The sequence below is a fragment of the Theropithecus gelada genome, chromosome 3, assembly GCF_003255815.1.
Source record: "Theropithecus gelada isolate Dixy chromosome 3, Tgel_1.0, whole genome shotgun sequence".
In the NCBI taxonomy this organism is placed as follows: domain Eukaryota; kingdom Metazoa; phylum Chordata; class Mammalia; order Primates; family Cercopithecidae; genus Theropithecus; species Theropithecus gelada.
Genome location: NC_037670.1, coordinates 130,604,585 through 130,628,329, shown reverse-complemented (window position 1 = coordinate 130,628,329; position 23,745 = coordinate 130,604,585). Strand labels below are relative to the sequence as shown.

Here is a 23,745-nt window from a genome sequence, read left to right as displayed (position 1 = left end):
GGCCTACTTTATTAGACCTTGGATTAACCCAAACTAACTTGCCTTTTTTTCCCTTGCTTACACCTACAGTGATCTTTTTAAAAGGGGAGTGATTTTATTAAGAGTATAATTTAAGCTGATTTTGTTGGACTATGGAAAGGAAACGGTGATGTGAAGGATCACTGTGTCTCATAGTTATTTCTCTCCTTCCCTGGCATTTTTCGAGGGGTAAGGTCAATCTTCTACCTTTATAACTCAACTAGAGTTTTTCACATTATGTTTTATATCTTTCTCATACTCCTAGATAATATCAGTATTTGAGTTGAATTAAATGTAAGAGCTGATTGACTTAAATTCAACAAGTGAATATTGATTTAAGTACCAGCTGTGTACCCAAAAAAATGCTGGGCACAGAAGTTAGAGTAAGATGTCTCACTTAAAGGGCCTTTGAGGGAGAGGTGACGATTCATTCTGAACTAATCACTAATATCATTAAGAATTAGTGCAAGTTGGCAGCAGAAAATAGGTAATTCTGTCTAAAGGAATCATGAAATGGAAAATAAGCTTTTAATAAGGAGAAGGCACAGTGTTCTTAGGATGACAAATAGTCCTATGGGGACTGCAGCATAAAAGTGAAAAATGTAGAAGATAAACCTTTAGATGGTAAACAAGGCAAGATTCTGGAAGATTCTCAAATTCTGTATGAATCAGCTCCACCCCTGCCCCATGGACAGTAGATGACTGTTAAAGGCTTTTAAGGAAAGATGCAACCAAAAAAAAAAAAAAAAAATTATTTTAGAATGATAACCAGTGGCAATATGAGGAATAATTAGAGAGGCTAAAGATTAAAGGTAGGATAATCATGGGCCTTGGCAGTGGAATTGAAAGAGTAATTTCAGAAGCAGAATGGTCAGATGTTGGAGGTGATTGGTTATAGAGTTTGAGAATTGTACCAATTTTCTATTGTGTAACAAACTACCCCAAAACTTAATGGCTTAAAACAACTGTTATTTCTCCTGATTCTGTGGTTGACTGGATGATCGTCTGTTGGTCTTGCTTAGACATACGCATGTGCGTTTAGCTAAGGGTTCAGCCAGGGCTGGACAGTCTAATGGCCTCATTCCCGTGTCTGGGGCCTCAGCTCAGATAGCTGGGACTACCAGGTCTCACTCCGTAAGAGGCTTCTTCAGAGCATGGTAGTCTTGGGGTTCTAAGAGAATGAGAGTAGAAGCTGCAAAACATCTTGAAACTGGGGCTTGGGAGTCACACATGACTTTCTCCACATTCTGTTTGTCAAAAGCCAGTCATAAGGGCAGCACAGAATCAAGAGATAAGAAAGTAGATTCCATCTCTTGATGAGAAGAGCTGCAAAGGCCATATTTAATCAGTCACAGGAGTCTAATGCTACAGGGTTTTTTAAAAAGGTGACTAGATTGGCAAGTTCAAGGTTAATCTTTTTGTTTTATTTATCACTTAGCTGGTATTCAGTAAAAGCTTGCTTTGTAAAATTTAGTTAATAAATATCTTTTTGGTTCAGCACAGACATCTTAGCAGCTCTTTTTCAAACAGATTTGAAGCTGCTTCTAATGATATACTATCTGGTTTATAAAATGAAAATAGAAAATTATGATCTTAGAATGAAGAAGTGAATTTCTAACCCATGATAATTATTATGATTGCTGCGATTAGACAGACTTTTCTGTGGAGCTTCCTGACAACCAAGAAAAAAGGGGAAATCAAGGAACTGTTCTCATCAGAAAGTAGGAACCCAGCAATTCTTTCAATTTTCTCTTTTGGGAACTTAATAGTCACTGAATTACAAAGTAGACAGTGACCTTGATTATACAACATAAGCAGAAGTGTTTCCTGTAACTTACATAAGTATTTTATCAAATACTTATATATTTGATAAAAGCTAAGCACATAACCATAACTCAGTAAATAGAATTTTCTAGTAGTAAGCTAAAGTGCCTCAAGTATATAATTTAGTTGTCATATTGAATCCAAGGGAAAATTAGATCTGAGACTACCTTGAGGAGTAAATGAACAACTGCTTTAGACCAATACTAATCAAAATGCAGTCCACGGACCAGTGCTGGTCCATGCCCTGTTTGATCCAAGTCCGCATTAAGTACAGAAATGAAGAGTAAGCATTTAGAAACTTGGGGCAATTTGACATTGCCTCAACATCCAAGTTTCAGTGTACTTTATAAACTGTTGATCCATGACAGAATGAAACTTGTAAAAAAGTTTTCCTTTTATCACATAGTCTTTCAAAATATTATTTGCTTCTTTGGAGCTTTGTATAGAAACTTGGTAATGTGAAGTTCTCTGCTATGTGGGCCTGGTGTGCTTATCTTCTTTGTTGCTGATTTGAGAGCTGAGCTAGTACTATATCTGGAGTGCACACGGCAGGCATCCTACTGTGCAGTTGTGTGTCTAGTTAATAGTATGGAAGTTCAGGACATACCTCCAAAAAAAAAAAAAACTAGGATTTTCCTCAGAAAGAATGCAGTATTTTATGTCTTAATATATGTGGTTAATTTTGTTACTACAGACTATTCTTGTTCAGTCCTGGTATCCAATCACAGTGGCCACAAATTCTAGAGAGCAGAAGAAAATATTGGCCAAATATTTGTTAGAAACTTCTGGTAACTTAGATGGTCTGGAATACAAGTTACATGATTTTGGCTACAGAGGAGTCTCTTCCCAAGAGGTAAGTAACTGAAACCAACCTCATTTAATGTAGTGTGGATTGTTGATTAGAGTACCACTATAAACTTTTGGGGATGTTACTGAGATTGATCTTGGTTCTAAGTAGGCCACATTTTGAAATTCCAAAGATTCAACCAACAGATATGTATTTAGTACCTACTGTGTTCAGGGTACATGGGATATGTCCTTCAACAGATGTCCCTGTCCTTTATATATTAGATGGATGGACAGATGGATAGACAGAAACAGACATAATAAATATATCAGGTGTGAAATAATGCCATAAAGAAGCTCAAGGCAGGGTAAGGGAAGAGAGAGTGATGAAAAGTGGGGGTGGGACACTGTTAACTAGGTCTCTTTGAGGAGATAATAGTTGATTTTTTAAATATTTAGGAAAAACTGAATCTTTGTCATTAGGAACTGTTATCGCTGATAAATACTTCCCTAAGAATAAAGACGATTCTCATGGGAGCTATGCTATATACCTTAAATGTGGTTGACTGCATCCTGGTCTTATTATTAATGTGGGTTTTTCTTTTTCTTTTTTGGATTTTGGTTTATGATTGATTTTCCAGACTGCTGGCATAGGAGCATCTGCTCATTTGGTTAACTTCAAAGGAACAGATACAGTAGCAGGAATTGCTCTAATTAAAAAATATTATGGAACGAAAGATCCTGTTCCAGGCTATTCTGTTCCAGCAGCAGAACACAGGTAAAAAATTCTGTTTGTTTTCTAAAACTACTAATGTTTTCACTCGTGTGTGTGTAACTCAGTGACATTTTACTTAACTGCAGAGCCAGGTACCTACAATAAATCTTCATGAACTTGAGCAACCCAAACTCAGTATTTATACAGAAGTGTAAACATTAGTCTTAGAGAGGTAGAGAAATTTTATCCATCCTAGAAGAAACAGTATAAGAGCTTTTTTCCAACACTTATATTGCCATAGAAGTTTTAAGGAATTTTTTTTTCAATGACTGTATTGTCATATGTAGATAGATTTTATTCATTAAATTTAGAAGCACTCACTGTAAGTACCAGCCACTTTTTGCCTTTTCCCTGTCCTCCTACATGACCTTATCTATATTTGCCCTAGAAATTATCATCTGTACAGTATCTTCAGTTGCAGATGAGAAAGCAGGACCTATTGAGGAAAGAAAGGGTGTTCAGATTCTTTTTATGCTTCCTTGTTTGCTCTCACTAAACCATCTCCAGTTACCCAAGAAAAAAATTATAATGTAAACTGCGGCTGCTCTGGTCCTAGAGCTAACTTTATTAAAAGTAAATCAGGTTTTTAAAATGTTTGTCAAACCTTATCACTGGTTTTTATAACAAAATTATTTACTATAATCATTAGGGAATATTTAAGTTCTGCTAATACTTAAAATTGCAGAGTGCTAAAACCAACAGTGAGTTTAGAATCAGGCTAAGCTTTATTGGTACTACTATTTGAGACATATTAGTTGGCTGGTGTTCATGCAAGGCAGTCTACTGGATGCAACAAGGGATAGAAGGATATTTTTTAAAAACTGACCCTATCCTCAGGATGAGAATAATACACTAGTAATAGTCTGCTTGGTTGGTTAACTCCTTGGAAGAAGGTACAATTAAAATGCTTTAGTGTTGCAAGGGAAGGAGAGGAAGAATCATATTCCTATAGGAAAGGAAGGATCATATTTCACTAGCAGGATCAAGAAAGCTTTTATAGAAATATGCAAAATCTTCACTTCTTGAAGGATTGGTAAAATTTAATAGCCAACATTGGGCACTTACTCATTCTCTGAGTAAATATTTATTGCATGCTTATCTTGTGTCAAGCATTGTGGTGAAAGGGCAAGAATAGGGAGAGAGTGAATGTGTTGAGAGAATAAGGGCTGAAACACAGATTTTGTAGGGAGCATAGGGGAGACCGAGAAGACAGGTTCAGGTTAGAAAGGGCCCTCATATTTTGGCATGGAATGTTAACTATGTGCACGTCGTGCTAGGTTATTCTAAATTAGGCATTTTCAAATGGAAGCAGACACTGATATTTTTGAGCAAAGACGTGATGTTATGAGATAAATATCTTAGGGACTTTTTTATAGCAGGATATCTATCCTATGGATTGAAAAAAGGAAAAACCAGAAGGTAGTCTTTATAGGAAGCTATTCCAACAGTCTTAAGGTGATGAAGCCCAGACTAAGGTACTAAATAAATGGAAAGAAATAGGTAAAGATGAGCAATGGCTTAGGAGATAAAATTGCTCAAAGTTGGTGATTTAGTTGGTGATTTGAGTTGGGACTCAGTAGAAAATAGATTCAGCCGACGTTTATGAGCATTGTATTAGTAAGGCCTTGTTGAACCTTTTACAAACAACTTTCAAGACTAGGAAACTGGGAAAATAAGAGTGTCAAAAAGTTTTAAGAGTTATTTTTTGTTTGACCTTAGATGTATATACATCTTTTAAAACTCTAATGTAGTACACACATATTAGACTCTTTACTGATGGTTATTTCAAAGTAGTAACATCATGATAAGGAGAACAAAGATAATATCTTCTTTAGGGCTATCTTCTTCAGGACTTTCTTGTCAAAATGAAAAGGATACTGTATGTGGGCATGGGATAAAAATCCATTTTATTTTTATGGTCTCATATTCATTGCATTTGTAAAATTTGACTCCTTAATATATACAAATGCTTCACATGTTCTTAATAGAATGTCTTTTAAACAACAGCATAGTATAGCAAAAAGAGGACTGGACTGAAAGTTGGGAAATCTGGGTTACCTTCCGTCTGACATAGTGGGTGGCCTTGGGCAAGTCACTTATCTCTCTGTTCTTCATTTCCTCCATCCAGCCAAACAAAAGGAGGAGCTGAAGTTTTACATCTCCAACATGACAAGGTCGTTGATGATAAATGAGCTAACATCTAAAATAACTTTAAAATAGAGAACTCTATAAATTTAGAGGTTTACCATTATCATATGTATCTTAATAGACGAATCTGCACCTAGAAATACTTAATTACAGAAGCTTTTTTTCTCAAACTTTGGAAAGTTATCAAATTTAATTTGGTGCTTGAAATTAGGATTTATGGCATTGGTAGAATTCATTGATGATTATTTATTATCTTCATATATCAAATACTGTACTAGACTAATAGAGGTTATGATTGGACTAGACAGAGGGTGCCAGAGCAAGTGTCTGTGGGACGCTGAGATGAAGATATTCAACTTTCCATCTAACAAAGTAGATCCAAAGCCCGGAAGAAAAACAGGCTAAGATACACATACTGGAAACTCTCATGCAGGGACTTTTTTTTTTTTTTTAAGCTTTTGAGTGTTTCACACAAGATGTTACAGAAGACAAGTGCCTAAGTTAGAACCATGAGAAATACTGCCATTTGACATGTTAGATTGAAGAAGGAGAGCACAGCATCTGGGGAAGACTGAAAAGGGAACCATAGAAATAGGGGGAAAAAAGGTGAAACATGGGAGATGTCATTGAAGTCAAGAGAAAGAAAGCATCAGGAAAATTGCTAGACATGATACAACTAGATTGTTAGATGACTTGTTGATACAACATTATAAGCAATGACCCCTTAACTGTAGGAGTTACTTCATACATTGTAAAGTTCTCCAGTATTGGTATTCACTGATCTTAATTCTCTCCTTTTTAAAGAGGAAGGTTGCAGATCTGAATATGAAGAGGAGCTTCTCTTCAGTCATATCTTAATTTTCATTTAGCCTACAGATGCATGAAGTAGAGAATCGACATAGCTACTGGCAGCCTCTGTAGCTGTTAAGAAGCGTGTTCACTAATGAGTTTTATATAAACAGGTTCTCTCTCAATTTTGGATTCTGGGTAGTAGTCTTTACAATCTTGAAATGTACATGCTGCACTACCCCAGGTGTACCATTGACAGTATGGGAAAAGGTTATAACTGTAGTCCTTTAAAAAAAAACACACACGTTGTATAAAGTGATAATTTCAGACATAAAGTCTGACTCTTCAAACAGTTATAAGTTAAACTTATACCTACTTGGGCTTTATAATAAATGAATGTGCTATCTTTTTTATTATTTCCTGAGGAGAACATATTAGAGACAGACTAGAAAATTAGGGAGAATGACCAATTGCTTGGCATAATGCAATGGTAATTTTCAAAATTATTAAGTTGTTTGAGATCTTTTAAAATTATTTACATTATATATTAACAAATATTTACACAGGTTGAGCATCCCGAATCCAAAATGCTCCAAAATCTGAAACTTTTTGCTCAAAGGAAATACTCATTGGAGCATTTCAGATTTCAGAACTGGGGATGCTTAACTGATAAGTATAATGCACATATTCCAAAATCTGAAAAAATTTGAAATTCAGAATACTTCCGGTCCAAGCATTTCAAATAAGTGAAACCCAATCTATGATTACATATTAAATATGAATCTATCCTGTAAAAAGAACTGAAATTAAGGACATTGCAAAAATCACTATAACCATTCTTATCCAGTAGAAACTCTCATACTTTATTTTCCATCTTAATTATGTTTGGCTTAAACTAAGTATTTGAATTCTTATTCCCTGGGCATATATTAATTCATAGTAGATAATCTACAAACAAAATGTATGACTTCCTATTACTAGCCATTTGAAGATATAACAGGTAGTTGACTATATGTATGTATAGTATAGTATAAATAATTGCCTCTAAGTATAAGATTTTGAAAGGTAAAAAAAAAAAAAAGTATGTCTGTACTATTATTGGTATATAGTTTCAAAAATTCACAGAAGGGAGCCAGGTGCTCTCATTGCCTAACAAAATAATGGGAGTATGTAGTCATTCTGACATCTTGACATATAGTATAAAGGGCACTCAGCAAGTGCTTTTTAGTTAGACTGATTTTAAATGAGTAGATTCAGGAGTACAAAACACACACACACACAGATAATTGGTTGAAAATAAGAGGTTAGAAACTTAACTGCTGAAGAGGAGTAAGGCTACTTAATAGTGTTAAAAACTAACTGGGTAAGGTGTGGTTGACCCAGATACTCATTTGCCTTACGATGTGTATTCGTTAAACTAAGTCACTCACCTCTGTGATGTTGATGGTTTGGTATAGCACACATGAGATGTGGTTAAAGGTGATTCAGGGATAGATCATGTGTCTGCCTAAGTAAATCTGTATTTTCATTTTGTTTTCTAGTACCATAACAGCTTGGGGGAAAGACCATGAAAAAGATGCTTTTGAACATATTGTAACACAGTTTTCTTCAGTGCCTGTATCTGTGGTCAGCGATAGCTATGACATTTATAATGCGTGTGAGAAAATATGGGGTGAGGATCTAAGACATTTAATTGTATCGAGAAGTACAGAGGCACCACTAATAATCAGACCTGATTCTGGAAACCCTCTTGACACTGTGTTAAAGGTAAATTTTCATATGTAACTTGATTATTAGAATGCCTGTGTAGCCCAGTTGCATCAACACTACTTTTCATTTACACACAATTTCAGAGCTGTCTGGACCGTCCCCTTTGTTTTAGAGTTGCAGCCCAGACAGAGTAATAAATTTGCCTGAGGTCACACAGTAATAGCACAGAAGGATACCAAGAGTTACGGATTATTTTACTGTCAGTTAGACAGTTGAATAGATATTTTCTTTTCTGCTTACCTGCAAAATTAACAGCATTGCCATTTTAATTAATCCTATGATTTGGGCACCAAACTTATTTGCAGTTTCTTTCTTTTTCAGCATAAGTCACTGCTAGACCATTGAAGTTGTTAGCACAGAAGAAATAGGAACAGGGTGATGTGGAATAAAAATAATTCAAAAATACTCAAGTGGAGGTTCATTAGAAATACTGTTGATTCATAATGTAGCAATGTTGCTTTTTGTTGTTAATGTTCAAGGACTTGGTTTATCTTCTTCAAAAAGTAATAATAGCAGACTTATTTGATGCCTACTACTAGAAAAATATTTTAGGCGCTTTATATAAGATGTGCCATTTAATCTCTACAAAAAAACACAATGATAAATATTACTGTCTCTGTTATAGAAGAAAAAACAGAGGCTTAGAAAGGTTAAAGTAACTTGCTCAAGGTCACACAACATGGAAGATAAGGAGCCAGATATCCAGTGTAGGTCTTTCGGCTGCAGCCTTGCTACTTGACCACACTGTTTGATACTTAATGATAGAGTACTTACCCCTTAAGAAAGGGAGACACAGAATTAAGGAGGTCTTTTCTTACTCTATTAAATGATAGGCCAATCTGAAGGTCTTGTCTTAGCCTGCAATATTTGGTTTTAGCAAACTTGACAGGTTTCATATTTTTACTGTTACCCCATAAAAATTCTACACAGCTAGTTATGAGAAACTGATTTCATCAATATGGAATTTTCTCATTGTTAGAATCTTTAATCAGTTTATTTAGGAAAAGGAAATGATTGTTGTGGGAAGAGAATGTCAGTATTTACTCTTTTGTTTATCTGAGAAATTTTAAATTGGTGTACAAAACTTTCAGTAGTTAGTAAGACGGTTTGCGTATTGTGCAATTTGGCTTTAAGAGCAAAGGAGAACTTAAAGACTATGGGTTCTAGATGCTGTGTCTGCCTATCACAGTTTCTCTGAACTTTGTGATTGAACTGGATTCATGTTGGAGTTACATCAGACAAAAACCAAAGTCATTGGGCACAAGCAGAATAAATCCAAATCAAAAGTATAATCATGAGTTTGTTAAATGCTTTATATACTACTTTAAAATGTACTTAATCTAATATTAAGGGTTTTTTTTCTTGAATCCGTATAATTTGAAAGGTCTAAGGGGAAAAACTTGTTTTGAGCCACTTTATGATGTGAATTCACTTCATAGGAAATAACATGCTTGTTTTTAATGTACTTTAAAGGGTTTGGACCAAATTTTAGAAGGCGTATACATAGTGTTATAAAATTTTTTAAATAGTTACTTTTTATATTCTCGATTATCAAAGCAAAATCATTTAACTTTGAAAAGCTCTTATACTTGTTTTCAGCTTTATTTATGTTGCATGTATATTTTTCCATATAGGTTTTAGAGATTTTAGGTAAGAAGTTTCCTGTTACTGAGAACTCAAAGGGCTACAAGTTGCTGCCACCCTATCTTAGAGTTATTCAAGGGGATGGAGTAGATATTAATACCTTACAAGAGGTATGTGTTTTATATTAAAACTTTCAATAAGGCAATTCTTATAATTAAGCTTGTTTATATTTGTTGGATAAAGAACACAACATAAATACAATTTTAAGTCTTTGTGTTTATGTTGGTATAAATCTCTGTGCATTGCTTAAAGTTTAGAAATATTAGTTTAAAATACAGAAGTGCCAGCCAAGCCATACTTACTCTTCCAGTTGTCATTGGCCACCCTGAATGATGAATCTAAAGAAGTATCACTGTGAAACAAGAAAATGTCAGTCAAGAAATATTCCTTGGAATATAAAACCAAACCTTGACTCTGCTGGCATAGGTGTGAGTTTTCATAGACCGGAGCTTCACAAATCTGTAAAACTCATATTAATGGGTGCTTTTTCAGAAATTATAGAATAGCTGTCACCTCTTCGAAATTAAGTATTGACTGTCATCACTATTAGTTTTAGCCAAATAGTGTAAGCGTTATGCAGGCATACCTCATTTTATTGTGCTTTGCAAACATTGCATTTTTTGCGAATTGAAGGTTGTGGCAACCCTGTGTTGAGCAAGTCTTTTGGTGCTATTTTTCCAACATGTGTTCACTTCGTGTCTGTGTGACACTTACTGGTAAATTCTCGCAATATTTCAGACTTTGTCATTATATCTGTTACGGTGATCTGTGATTAGTGATCTTCGATGTTACTACTATAATTGTTTTAGGGCACCACAGAGCACACCCAGAAAAGACAGTGAACTTAATTGATAAATACTGTGTGTGGTGTGACTCCTTCACCAGTTACCTATTCCCTGTCTCTCTCTGCTCACTTCAAGTCTGCCTATGCGCTGAGACACAACAGTATTTAAATTAGGTCAGTTAATAACCCCACAATGGCCTCTGAGTGTTCAAGTGAATGGAAAAGTCACATCCCTCTCATTTTAAATCAAAACCTAGAAATGATTAAGTTTAGTGAGGAAGGCATGTTGAAAGCTAGAATAGGCCTCTTAAGGCAAACAGTAGGCCAAGTTGTGAATGCAAAGGAAAAGTTCTTGAAGAAAAATAGAAGTGCTACTCCACTAAACATATGAATAAGAAAGTGAAACAGCTTTATTGATGACAGGGAGAAAGTTTGAGTGGTCTGAATAGAAGATCAAACCAGCCACAACATTTCCTTAGGCCAAAGCCTAATGCAGAGCAAGGCCCTCGTTTCAGTTCTGTGAAGGCTAAGAGAGGTGATGAAGCTGCAGAAGAAAAATTGGAAGCTAGCAGAGGTTGGTTCCTGTGATTTAGGGAAAGAAGCCATCTCTGTAACATGAGTGCAGAATGAAGCAGCAAGTGCTGATGTAGAAGCTGCTGCAAGTTACCCAGAAGATCTAGCTAAAATCATTGATGCAGGTGGCTACACTAAACAACAGATGGTCAATGTAGAGGAAACAGCCTTCCATTGGAAGAAGGTACCATCTAGGACTTTCATAACTAGAGAGGAAGAGTCAACGCCTGCTTTGAAAGGACACGCCAACTCTCGTTAGTGGATAATGCAGCTGGTCACTTTAAGTGGAAGACAGTGCTCATTTATCATTCTGAAAATCCTAGGACCCTTAGAATTTGCTGAATCTACCCTGCCTGTGCTTTATAAATGGAACAACAAAGCCTGGATGACAGCATGTCTGTTTACATCATAATGTACTGCATATTTTAAGCCCACTGTTTGGACCCACTGCTCAGGGGAAAAAAAAAAAAGATCGCTTTCAAAATATTATTGCAGATGGCATCTAAGATCTGATGGAGATGTACAAAGAGGTTAATGTTGTTTTTCATGCCTGCTAACACAACGTCCATTCAACAGCCTATCCATCAAAGAGTAATTTCAAATATTATTATTTAGGACATATATTCTTGGCCAGGTGCGGTGGCTCACGCCTGTAATCCCAACACTTTGGGAGGCCGAGGCGGGCAGATCACGAGGTCAGGAGATCAAGACCATTTCTGGCCAACCCGGTGAAACCCCGTCTCTACTAAAAATACAAAAATTAGCCAGGCGGGGCGATGCGTGCCTGTAGTCCCAGCTACTCAGGAGGCTGAGGCAAGAGAATTGCCTGAACCCGGGAGGCGAAGGCTGCAGTGCACCAAGATCCTGCCACTGCACTCCAGCCTGGGCAACAGAGCAAAACTCCATCTCAGAAAAAAAAGAAAAAAGAAGAAATATAGTCTTAAGTGTATAGCTGAAAAGGATTCACCATTCTAGATGCCGTTTAAGAACAGGCTTCATGGGAGGATGTTAAAATGTCAGCATTAACAGGAATTTGGAAGAAATTGATTCTAACCCTCACGGATAACTGAGTCTTGATTTGACTTTAAGACTTCAGTGGAGGAAGTAACTACAAATGTGGTAGAAATAGCTAGATAACTAGAATTAGAAGTGGAGCCTGAAGGTATGACTGAATTGCTGCAGTCTCATGATTAAATTTGAACACATGAGGATTTGCTTCATATGGATGGATAAAGAAAGTGATTTCTTGAGATGAAATCTACTTCTAGCAGAGATGCTGTAACATCGTTGAAATGACAACAAAGGACTTTCGAATATCAATAAAATTGGTTGATAAAACCAAAGCAGGATTTGAGAAGATGCACTCCAATTTTGAAAGAAGTTCTTGTGTGGGTGAATGCTATTATACCAAACAGCATCGCATGCTACAGATAAATCTTTCGTGATCGGAAGAGTCAATTGATGCGACAGACTTCATTGTTGTCATTTGAAGACATTGCCACAGCCACCCAACCTTCAGCAACCCTGATCAGTCAGCAGCCATCAACAGTGCAAGGGCCTCCACCCACAAAAAGATGACTCAGGCTCAAGTGACCATTAGCATTATTTAGCAATAAAGTATTTTTAAGACATAATGCTATTGCACACTTAATAGACTACAATGTAGTGTAAACATAAGTTTTATATGCAGGAGGAAACCAAAAAATTCCCCTTACTTGCTTTATTGCAGTGGTCTGGAATCAAGCCCACAGTATTTTCAAAGTATGTCTGTATTGTCTTAAAATTTTTGCCTCTTGTTTACTAAATAAGGTTCCTAGGAGCCACAATTTCATCATAACTAACATCTAAAATACTCTGTAGAATATCACTAACATAATGGAGGCCGTCCACATTCAGAAACCACTGACATTTTGATGTATACCAATCTCAGATGGTATCTACAGCTATGAAACACAGGTTTTTTTCTGTTTGAAAGTTCGGTGGTGGTAAAGTAAGGTCAGTTCCCAAATTACAGTTTTCCAAAGATTGATTTGGGAGTGAGAAGTATTATGTTTTGTAGAGATGGGGGTCTCGCTGTTTCCCAGGCTGGCCTCAAAATCTCCTTGACTCAAGCCTCCCAAAGTGCTGAGATTACAGGTGTGAGCCATCATTCCCAGCCTGTATGTGCATCTTTGTAGTTGAGAATCAGCCCAAAACTGTACATGAATAAGAACTACATAAACAAGAATTAAATATTGAGATAAATACTCTTTGGCATTAGTGAAACTTAAACAGAACAAATAGGGCATTGAATCGTTTTGTGTTAATGCAGGTGTACTCAGGAAGGAAAAATGTCTTTTTTTTTTTTGAGACGTAGTTCGCTCTTGTTGCCCAAGCTGAAGTGCAATGGCACGATCTCGGCTCACTGCAACCTCTGCTTCTCGGGTGGCTAGGATTACAGGCATGTGCCACCACGCCCATAATTTTTTGTATTTTTAGTAGAAAAGGGGTTTCACCATGTTAGCCAGGCTGGTCTCGAACTGCTGACCTCAGGTGATCTGCCCGCCTCAGTCCCCCAAAGTGCTGGGATTACAGGCATGAGCCACTGCGCCCGGCCAGAAAAATGTCTTTAAAAGAAAAAAAAAGCTGGGCCTATAGGTGTACCTAAAGGATAATACAGATGTTCCTCTCAAGTTAGCATGGGGTTGCATCTCAATAAACCCACTTTTAAGTTGAAAATATTAAGTGGAAAATGCATTTATTATTCCTAACCTACCAGACCTCGTAGTTTAGCCTCGCTTACCCTACAGGTGCTCAGAACACTTACTAGCCTACAGTTGAGTAGTCCTCTAACACAAAACCTATTTTATAGTAAAGTGTTGAATATCTCAAGTAATTTATTGATGTTCCACTGAATGCAAATCACTTTTACACCATTGTTAAGTTGAACCATTGTATGTTTGGGAACATCTGTACTTGTAATTTCTTTACATTGGTATGAAAAATATGTTCTTAGAAGCAGGAAAAAGAATTCAGTTTTGCTCTGTACGTACACTAAATTAGATGCTGTAGTTTTGATAAAATGAAAAATCTGCTTTGTTTGGAACAATTACTTTCTTCTTTGACTGTCAGCCTCACTCTTGGACTTTGCTACTCAACCTGTCACCCCTGTTACATCCCATGAGGTTTACAGTGTAACCCTGCTCTAGGTTTTCACTTTGCACTGTGTACCAAAATGAAACTGCTTATTTAGGAAAATAAAAATCTCTCATGTTGGACAAAATACAGAGTGTCTATCTTCTTTTTCTATTGTGTTTCAGTTATGGATTCAATCTTCTTGGGTATCATTGAAACCTCTATTCGAGTGATTTATTAAAACATTAACATAGTATTGCATTCTCAGAGTTGGCAAGAGGAAGCTTTCTTTCAAGTCTCACATGTATTAAATGTTTTTCTTCCCAGACTCAAAATTCACTTTAACTCCAAATTGTCTAAATTTTAAAACTTTTGGTAAAGAAAGTTAGCCTGAAATACAGTGATATGATATTAGATGATACTGTTCTTTGTTATTTCCTCATTTTGTTTTTGCCTCTGAAGCATATCTAAAATGAGGTGACAGGTCAGAAACTATTTTCTCTATATTTTACCTTACCCTCCATCTACCTGTTTCCCTTTCTTCCCCTTTTCTGTTCTACTCTTTGCATTTCTTCTGTATTGAAATTCACTTTGTTCACAAATTTAAAGGAAAACCTAAATTCAGGGGCTTTGGGTACCTTTAGGTTCAGGTACAATAAAGACATGAGACTGGATTTGTGTACATCCTAAAGGAATCACTTTTTAAGTTTTATATGTTTTCATCTTGATTCTTCTAGATTCATCTTGATTCAAATTAGATGGTTGGCATTTAAAAAGAAAGTTGCATTTCTAAATGTAGATTTGTTTAAAAAATGAAGTTGCTTGGGATTTGTTGGGTTTTTTCCTTTGCAGTGTTGAAAAAAAAAGTCTAATTGAGACTATTTGGTGAGAATGTGGTAACTTTGATACACATGAGGCTGTTAAGATTTCCTAATAACTTCTGAAAGTTCTGTTTAACTAAAACAGTGCCAGCCTTTCCAGTTACTTCCTGTTCGACTATTCTCATGAAGTAAATGGTTACCAAACTTCACTTGCCACATTCTATCATCAAACTGATTGAATATGTTAAATAAGAAGGCAGGTGCTAGGTAAATAAACTTGACTTTGGTGAAAGAAATACAAATGACATTGATAATAAACGCATCTTTAAAGTTGTATGTCCCTTGAAAGAACTCTTTTAGAACTGTTCATACAGGTCTGTCTAGCTGGTTTATAACTAATCATTCTCCCAAAAATAATACAGTAATAAATCTTAACAGCCAGAGCATCTGTCCATAATTTTGTTTCTGGCACTGGTGCACCAGCCATAATAAAATGACTCTACCAGTATATCAACTGTTATATAGGAGAAGTATTTTATATTCTTTCGCCACCAGTATCTTTTGATTCTTACATGTTCCATTATATAAGACGTGTAATCATATGGTGTATTGTGACTTATTTGTGATGATTACAGTCATTCCTAGAGTCTAGTAAATTGGCTCCCATTGCTTTTGTTGCTGACATCTGGACAGTAACTTAAAGAGGTGAATGAGAGAAGTTGACTCAAGTAGTCTTAGATATTTATAGCTTTTTTTTTCTCACTTCCTCTCATTTCCTTCACTCCCTGAATCCTACCAGAACCACAGTGACAGTAATACAGATTCAGAAACTATGAATGAAATCCTCTTCTTCCACACATATCCATCTTTTGGGGGTGGGTGGGTCTTTAAAAACAAAATGCAGGCTATGATTATCTATTTATTGACTGTGTTATAAAACAGCTCTTGGATGCTTCATCAATATTGTCCTTTGAAAATAATCTCCATTGTCTTCCAAATTAAGGTTTTGTTTGGTTTTGTTTTGTTTTAATCTTCTAGATTGTAGAAGGCATGAAACAAAAAAAGTGGAGTATTGAAAATGTTTCCTTCGGTTCTGGTGGAGCTTTGCTACAGAAGTTAACAAGAGATCTCTTGAATTGTTCCTTCAAGTGTAGTTACGTTGTAACTAATGGCCTTGGGGTATGTCACCTTTTAATTACTTCTGTGTTAGTACCTTCCTTATATATCTAGGTAGAATGTGGTTATTGAGTGCAATTGTCAAAGATTGATGTGGCCCTCGACTGTTAATATGTTGTTGGGTGTTGCTGACCTTAACTCAGAAACAAGGAGAAGGGAGATATTAGGTAATAACAGACCTAAGGAGACAGATTCGGAAAAAGTAAGACCAATAAGGAAAAACATTTAAGAGAGATAATACAGGTCAGTCATTTCCCACTGCCTCCGTTTATACCTTTGGATCAAAAAGTAATATTTGGGAACATCAGCTTACCTAGCCATCATATATTAAAGACAAGCAAGTATATAATCACTGACCAAACTGTTTTAGGAAGGTAGAATATGAGGTTTGGATTGTTATACCACAATCATATTCTAGTAGCCATAGAACAGCTAGGCAACTGAACCACCACCCCCTCGCTTCTTTGTAACGTCTTGAGAGCTGGAGATTCTATAGAGCAAGGGACAGAGGCAGGAGGATGCTAAGAATTGAGAACACCTGAGTTGATTCCCTGCTTTACTCTTCCATCGTTCTTTAGAGAGTTCTGGGATTGACTGATTTGTTGCTGCTTGTTCCATTGCCTCTTGTTTCTGTGGCTTTGCTGCCTACCTTTCTGATGCAGAAACACTCTGCTCTCTTGAGGTTCTCTAAGTCTTTTGCTTCTGACAATAACAAGGCAAAAGTAAAAAGTACCAAAAGAGGGATACGTTATGAAATAGGAAAGCCTTTACCTTAGTAATATTCTTGTTCCCTCTCCAAAGATTGTGTGGTTTTGGCATAGTTGGTATAGTTGGGCTTTTTTTCAACAGCATGTACGTGCTTTGCTTACTATCAGTTTAAAGGCAGTTTGTAATATAAAAAGAGATACCTTAAGGGTTACGTGTTAGAATGCTCACAGACTTCCTACAAATGGAGTATTAGGTGTTCTTCAGTGGCAAAAAGGATATCCAAGATGTCATACTTTTTCTTTATTACAAATGACTATCCTTCAAAACAGGTTAAAGTGTTACGTTTCTAAAAGCCAGATGTGGATTGGTTCAATTACACCTATTAAGTTCTTAAAACTTAAATGTAAATTATGTATATGCTTTCTTGTAAGGGAGTGTTTAGACATTTCTGATGATTAGTCTTCTATTTCTCTAACTTTCTTAATTTGGATTTCAGATTAATGTCTTCAAGGACCCAGTTGCTGATCCCAACAAAAGGTCCAAAAAGGGCCGATTATCTTTACACAGGACGCCAGCAGGGAATTTTGTTACACTGGAGGAAGGAAAAGGAGACCTTGAGGAATATGGTCATGTATGTATCTATGCTGGTTTTTTTCAACAGTAGTAGGTTGGCTCACCAATTAATAAGAAAGGAGGTTCTTATGTTACTGTTTTTGTGGAAGACAAAGTATTATATTTTATTATAAAATGTCCAATTGCTGACCTGGCCTACCAAAATAAGATACAAAACAAGTTTCTACATCATAAACATGGGGCCTGTGTATACACAGGGAGAAATATTTCGTAAGTATAGTGATTGACAGCAAGTTTGTATATACTTTATCTAAAAGCAAACTGTGTTATCTTAATATAAAATGTGAAAACAAGGTGACTTGATTTGGATTACATAATAAATGGTGAAACCTTGATTTAACCAAGTTTTCTGATTCAAATGATCTAATGGTCTTTAGCATACAAAAGTACATTTATATTTGTGAACTCGAGTTAAAAAAATTTTGGTTTTTAAGCCACTTGATCAAAAAAACTTTAGACAGAACTATTTATGAATATTCATATTATCAGAAAAAATACTAAACATGAATGTACTATTACGTCCTATTTTGATTCTTTATACAACATCACAATTACTGCTTATAACATGTTACTTTTATATTTTTTAATGTTTTGAGCCAGAATTGAAATAATTTTGTTACCGTTAATGAAAAAATAACTCTTGTACCTACTAAGATTTTGGCAGATTTAGTTTATCCCAGATGAGCTAAACTCACTTCAAACTAAAAGTAAAAATCTAAGTGTGATTTTTAAAAAAGAGTATGTGAATGATACTAGAATAAACTAGAAACTCAATTTATAATCATCTAGGCAATTTGATTTAAGAGTAGGAACTAGTATTCCCTTATATTTAAATTTATGAAAGAAAATGCTACAGCTAAAGCACTGTGGTTTGAAGCAACACGATGACAAAAATACTAGATAATGTCATATGCACCTCAATCTTCAGACTAGATGGAAAATTGAGATTACTTCTGTGGACTTTTCAGAGAGAAACCAGAAGCAGATAAGCTTTACCAGACCCAAAGGGAATTTAATTTCTTCAATCTGTCTTTGCTACTCTGTATAGATGAAGTGGATTACCTTTATCATCAACTTTTGTAGTGTAAACAGAAACTTTAACCCAGTCACTGTGCGTTAGTCAAGAACACAATACCTATTCTTCTTTGTTTCTGTTTTGGGATTGGTTTTGGGCTTTTTGTGGGTTTTTTAGACCAAATTTAGTGACTAGCAAATTTATTAAACTTCCAGTTGATAAGTTTAATCACTGTTGAGTTTGTTGGCCAGGAACAAAGCAAGGTTTACCAGGCTTTTTTGCTGCACCATCAGAGTGATTGTCAGTGACAGCCACAGTTCTCCTTGGCACCCAGGCATCTTCCTTCAACTTAAAGGAAAAAAAGAAAAAAAGATTGGTCAGCTAGGTTTCTTGATTTTCCTTTAAGAAAACTGGTTTAAGAATGTGGTATTGAGGTCATTCCTTTTCATAAAAGTTAAATATTTCTACATACCAGGCAACTCAGTGATTGGCCATTTTAGATACTACCTTGGTCCACTAGCATTTTCTATGCATCAAATCATCTCACAATTTGAACACCATTGGCATCTCTCGTGTATTTGATTGGTTGGTCTAATTCATCACACCAGGATTCAGGTATTTTGCTTCATAATGTAATCTAATCATGAAATTTCCATTTATGCAGGATCTTCTTCATACTGTCTTCAAGAATGGCAAAGTGACAAAAAGCTATTCATTTGATGAAGTAAGAAAAAATGCACAGCTGAATATTGAACTGGAAGCAGCACCTCATTAGGCTTTGTTTTATGACTGGGTGTTTTTGTGTGTGTGTGTGTGTATATGTGCATGCACACACACATACACCTGTGTGTATGTAATACATAATGTTCATTGTACAGATGTGTGGGGTTTGTGTTTTATGATACATTACAGCCAAATTATTTGTTGGTTTATGGACATACTGCCCTTTTTTTTTTTTTTTTCCAGTGTTTAGGTGATATCAAAATAGGAAATGCACTTAACCATGTAAAAGATCAGTGCTAAAGTAAGCTTTTTAGGGCCTTTTGCCAGTAGGTAGTCACTCAATGTGGTATTGATCTTTTCACAAATAACAGAACTGAGAAACTTTTATATATAACTGATCACATAAAACAGATTTGCATAAAATTACCATGATTGCTTTATGTTTATATTTAACTTGTATTTTTGTACAAACAAGATTGTGTAAGATATATTTAAAGTTTCAGTGATTTAACAGTCTTTCCAACTTTTCATGATTTTTATGAGCACAGACTTTCAAGAAAATACTTGAAAATAAATTACATTGCCTTTTGTCCATTAATCAGCAAATAAAACATGGCCTTAACAAAGTTGTTTGTGTTATTGTACAATTTGAAAATTATGTCAGGACATACCCTGTAGAATTACTAACCTCACTGCCCCTTGTAGAATATGTATTAATCATTCTACATTAAAGAAAATAATGGTTCTTACTGGAATGTCTAGGCACTGTACAGTTATTATATATCTTGGTCGTTGTATTGTACCAGTGAAATGCCAAATTTGAAAGGCCTGTACTGCAATTTTATATGTCAGAGATTGCCTGTGGCTCTAATATGCACCTCAAGATTTTAAGGAGATAATGTTTTTAGAGAGAATTTCTGCTTCCACTATAGAATATATACATAAATGTAAAATACTGACAAAAGTGGAAGTAATGTATTTTAAAGTAATTACACTTCTGAATTTATTTTTCATATTCTATAGTTGGTATGACTTAAATGAATTACTGGAGTGGGTAGTGAGTGTACTTATCTTAAATGTTTTGATTCTGTTATATTTTTTATTAAGTTTTTTAAAAATTAAATTGGATATTAAATTGTATGGACATCATTTGTTAATTTTAAACTGAATCCCCTCAATAAGTAATACTGAAGCACATTCTTAAATGAAGATAAATTATCTCCAGTGAAAAGCATGACATGTTTCAATAGAAGACTCTTAAGTTGGCTAAATTCAAAGTGCTTGACATCAAAATGTTATAGAGTGATTAGCTACTAGATTCTGAATCAGACATCACATCTAGAGACCAGTTTCTTTCGAATGATTCTTTTATATATTTAACTCTGTTCTTCTGAGGCAGCGGTTGGCCAACTATGGTCCAAAGGCCAAATTCGGACTCCTTTTTATAAATGCAGATTGTCTATGGCTGCTTTCCCACTACTCCAGCCAAAGGTAAACAGCTGCAGTAGAAGCCAAATGAGAATCATAAGAAGCCAAATGAGAATCATAAAGCCCAAAATGTTTATTTACCTGCCCTTTACACAAAATCACACAAAAAGTTTCCTGATCTCTGTTCTAAGAAAAGGAGTGTGCCTTGCATTTAAAGGGAAATATTGGTTTCTAGGGAAGGGAGGAGGCTAAATAGTTGATAAGGAATTTTCCTCTTTTGTCCTCTTTTTTTCTCATTTAAGAATCTGATTCTGGAAGACTGATTTAGAAAAGTTTTAACATGACATTAAATGTGAAATTTTAAAAATTGAAAAGCCATAAATCATGTTTTAAATAGTTACCTGAGAAAATATTTTATCACTAGAATAACCTAATTAGAAGTTAGTTATCTTCATTAAATGTTTTTTGTAAGTGGTATTAGAAAGAATATGTTTTTCAGATGATGCTTTAAACATTTAGTGAGAACAACAAGCATTATTCACTTTTAGTAAGAGCCTTCTGTAATCTATGGTAGAAAATAATTTTAAAATGAGTTTTTAATGTATTTGAGTAATGATGAGTATTAAAAATAACACACATTTCTTCACAAAATGTGCTAAGGGGCGTGTAAAGAATCAAAAGAAACTATTACCAGTAATAGTTTTGATAATCACCCGTAATTTTGTATTTAAACCATTTAAACATTGAAATTATTCTACAGACAGTATTCTCTGTGTTCTGTGAATTTCAGCAGCTTCAGAATAGAGTTTAACTTTGAAACTTGCAGTGAAAAAAGCTATCCATTTGTTCACAACCATAAATCAGGAGATGGAGATTAATTCTATTGGCTCTTAGTCACTTGGAACTGATTAATTCTGACTTTCTGTCACTAAGCACTTGGTATTTGGCCATCTCCATTCTGAGCACCAAACGGTTAACGTGAATGTCAAGTAGAACTCTGCTGTGTGTCACCCTTAAATCAGCCTAACTCTTCCCGATAAAAGCAAATGGCATTTACGGATTTAAGTCATTAGATTTTAAACTGACATTAATTAATCCCCCTTGATTCATTATATCATCAAGTATTTATATTTTAAATAGGAGGTAGGATTTCTGTGTTAAGACTCTTACTTGTACCCTATAATTAAAGTAAAATGGTTTTTATGAGTATCCCTTATTTTCCCTTCTTAAATTGTTATCAAACAATTTTTATAATGAAATCTATCTTGGAAAATTAGAAAGAAAAATGGCAAGGTATTTATTGTTCTGTTTGCCATAATTTAGAACTCAAACTTAAGTATTTGTAGTTTTACATTCCTTTTTAACCCAGTCAGTGGAGAATGTCAGCTTTTCTCCCAAGTTGTATGTTAAGTCTATTCTAATATGTACTCAACATCAAGTTATAAACATGTAATAAACATGGAAATAAAGTTTAGCTCTATTAGTGAAGTGTTAAATTTGTGTGCTTCAAGTAATGCCATTTTCAGGCCTACCTGTTTTAAGTATTCCTCCAGTTCAAAGAATTAGAAGATGAGAGAAGGGCAAGTGTCAAAGCTGACTCCTCTTTTCTGCTTTGTGCAACTGTGTAGATGACAGTGCCTCTTACTAAGGAAGAACACTGGAGGGACACCAGATTTGAGAGAAGAGCATGATTCCTGTGGTAAGGCTTGAGATGCCTTTGACACATCTAAATGCAGGTATTAAGTAGGCAATTGATGATACAGGTTTGTGGATAGAAGGGCCTCAAGGTATGACTGATGTATACCTTGGAAGGTATACATCTTTGGAAGCACAAGGTCATTGGAAGCACACAGTAAAGGATACTTTTCTAGGGAGAGTATAGAGCAGGAGTTGGCAAACCCCAGGCCATGGGCCATGGGCCAAATCCAGCCCACCATCTGTTTTTGTAAATAATTTTATTGGAACATAGCCACACCCATTTATTTAGTTATTGCCTTTGGCTATTTTCATGCCACAGTGGCAACACTGATTAGTCGCAACAGAAATTATGGCTGCAAAAACTAAAATAATTTACTGTGAGGCCCTTTACAGGAAAAGTGCTGATCTCTGCTATAGAGTATAAAGGGAATCTAGGGCTAAACCATGAGTAACTCTTGAAGGTTAAGTGGCAGAACATGAGCAGACCAAATGACAAGCATAGCTAAAGAGATGAAAGTTCCAACCAGGAGTAAAGTCTCAAAAGCCAGAGGAAACATTTTTCAGCCCAGGTGTTGAATGCTGCCGAGAGATCAAATAGGGTGAAGAATTTAAAACAGCTACTGGATTTAGCCACCTGGAAATAATTGGTGCCTTAGACATGTTCCTTTCCAGATAGTAGAAGAGGCTCATTTCTGAAAGAAGCTTCCTTATATACCTCTTTGAATGTGGGGTGTGAAAAGGGAGGAATGAGTGAGGCAATAGTATCTTTGTCCTTCTAGCTGTAGCCTTACCTCTGAAAAAGGTCCAGGAAAGAGGAAGGAGTTGAAAATAAAAGCAAAAGAGATCAGTGATGATTTGGTGTTCCAGAGACGGTGGAGAAAGGTAAGATCCAAAGCACTTGGTAGGGTATTGGCCTTAAATGATAGGGGTTCTTCTATTCTAGAAGAAAGGAGAAGATGGGAGCAGGTGTCTACTTAGGTGTTCTGTGAAGTCAGAGGCCAGATCCCACTTGTACATGGTTTATTACTCATTCATTTATGTTCACCCCAGAGAAGCGCCATTCTTCATGGTTAGCAACAGAATTCAGTTAGAAACACAGTTATCCTGACCTGCTTTATTTATTTTTTTAATTCTGTAATTGGATACTGAGCTGTTACTTCTTTGACATGAAGTAGGGAATGCATGTTGTAATTTTTATAGAGATGGATTAACGATCTCGCTTACAAACTCTCTAGAATTGGCTACACATTTAATTCTGATTAGGTCTTCCTGACTCGCCAGAGGAGTTCTAGCAGATCTCTGAGCCTCTCACTTTCTA

General features: G+C 35.6%; 1 protein-coding gene across 2 annotated transcripts in view; it reads left to right on the top strand.

The window, feature by feature from the left end:
• The window catches only part of NAMPT (nicotinamide phosphoribosyltransferase), a 38,153-nt gene extending 15,941 nt beyond the window's left edge, over positions 1-22,212 (top strand). For both annotated transcript variants that reach the window (XM_025378097.1, XM_025378096.1), the window contains 7 exons: positions 2,537-2,695; positions 3,270-3,406; positions 7,882-8,107; positions 9,745-9,864; positions 16,085-16,225; positions 17,427-17,561; positions 19,243-22,212. In XM_025378097.1, coding sequence (XP_025233882.1) covers positions 2,537-2,695; positions 3,270-3,406; positions 7,882-8,107; positions 9,745-9,864; positions 16,085-16,225; positions 17,427-17,561; positions 19,243-19,353 — 1,029 coding nt within the window. In that variant the 3' untranslated portion in view covers positions 19,354-22,212. The remainder of the gene's footprint in view (positions 1-2,536; positions 2,696-3,269; positions 3,407-7,881; positions 8,108-9,744; positions 9,865-16,084; positions 16,226-17,426; positions 17,562-19,242) is intronic.
• Positions 22,213-23,745: the final 1,533 nt, after the last annotated feature.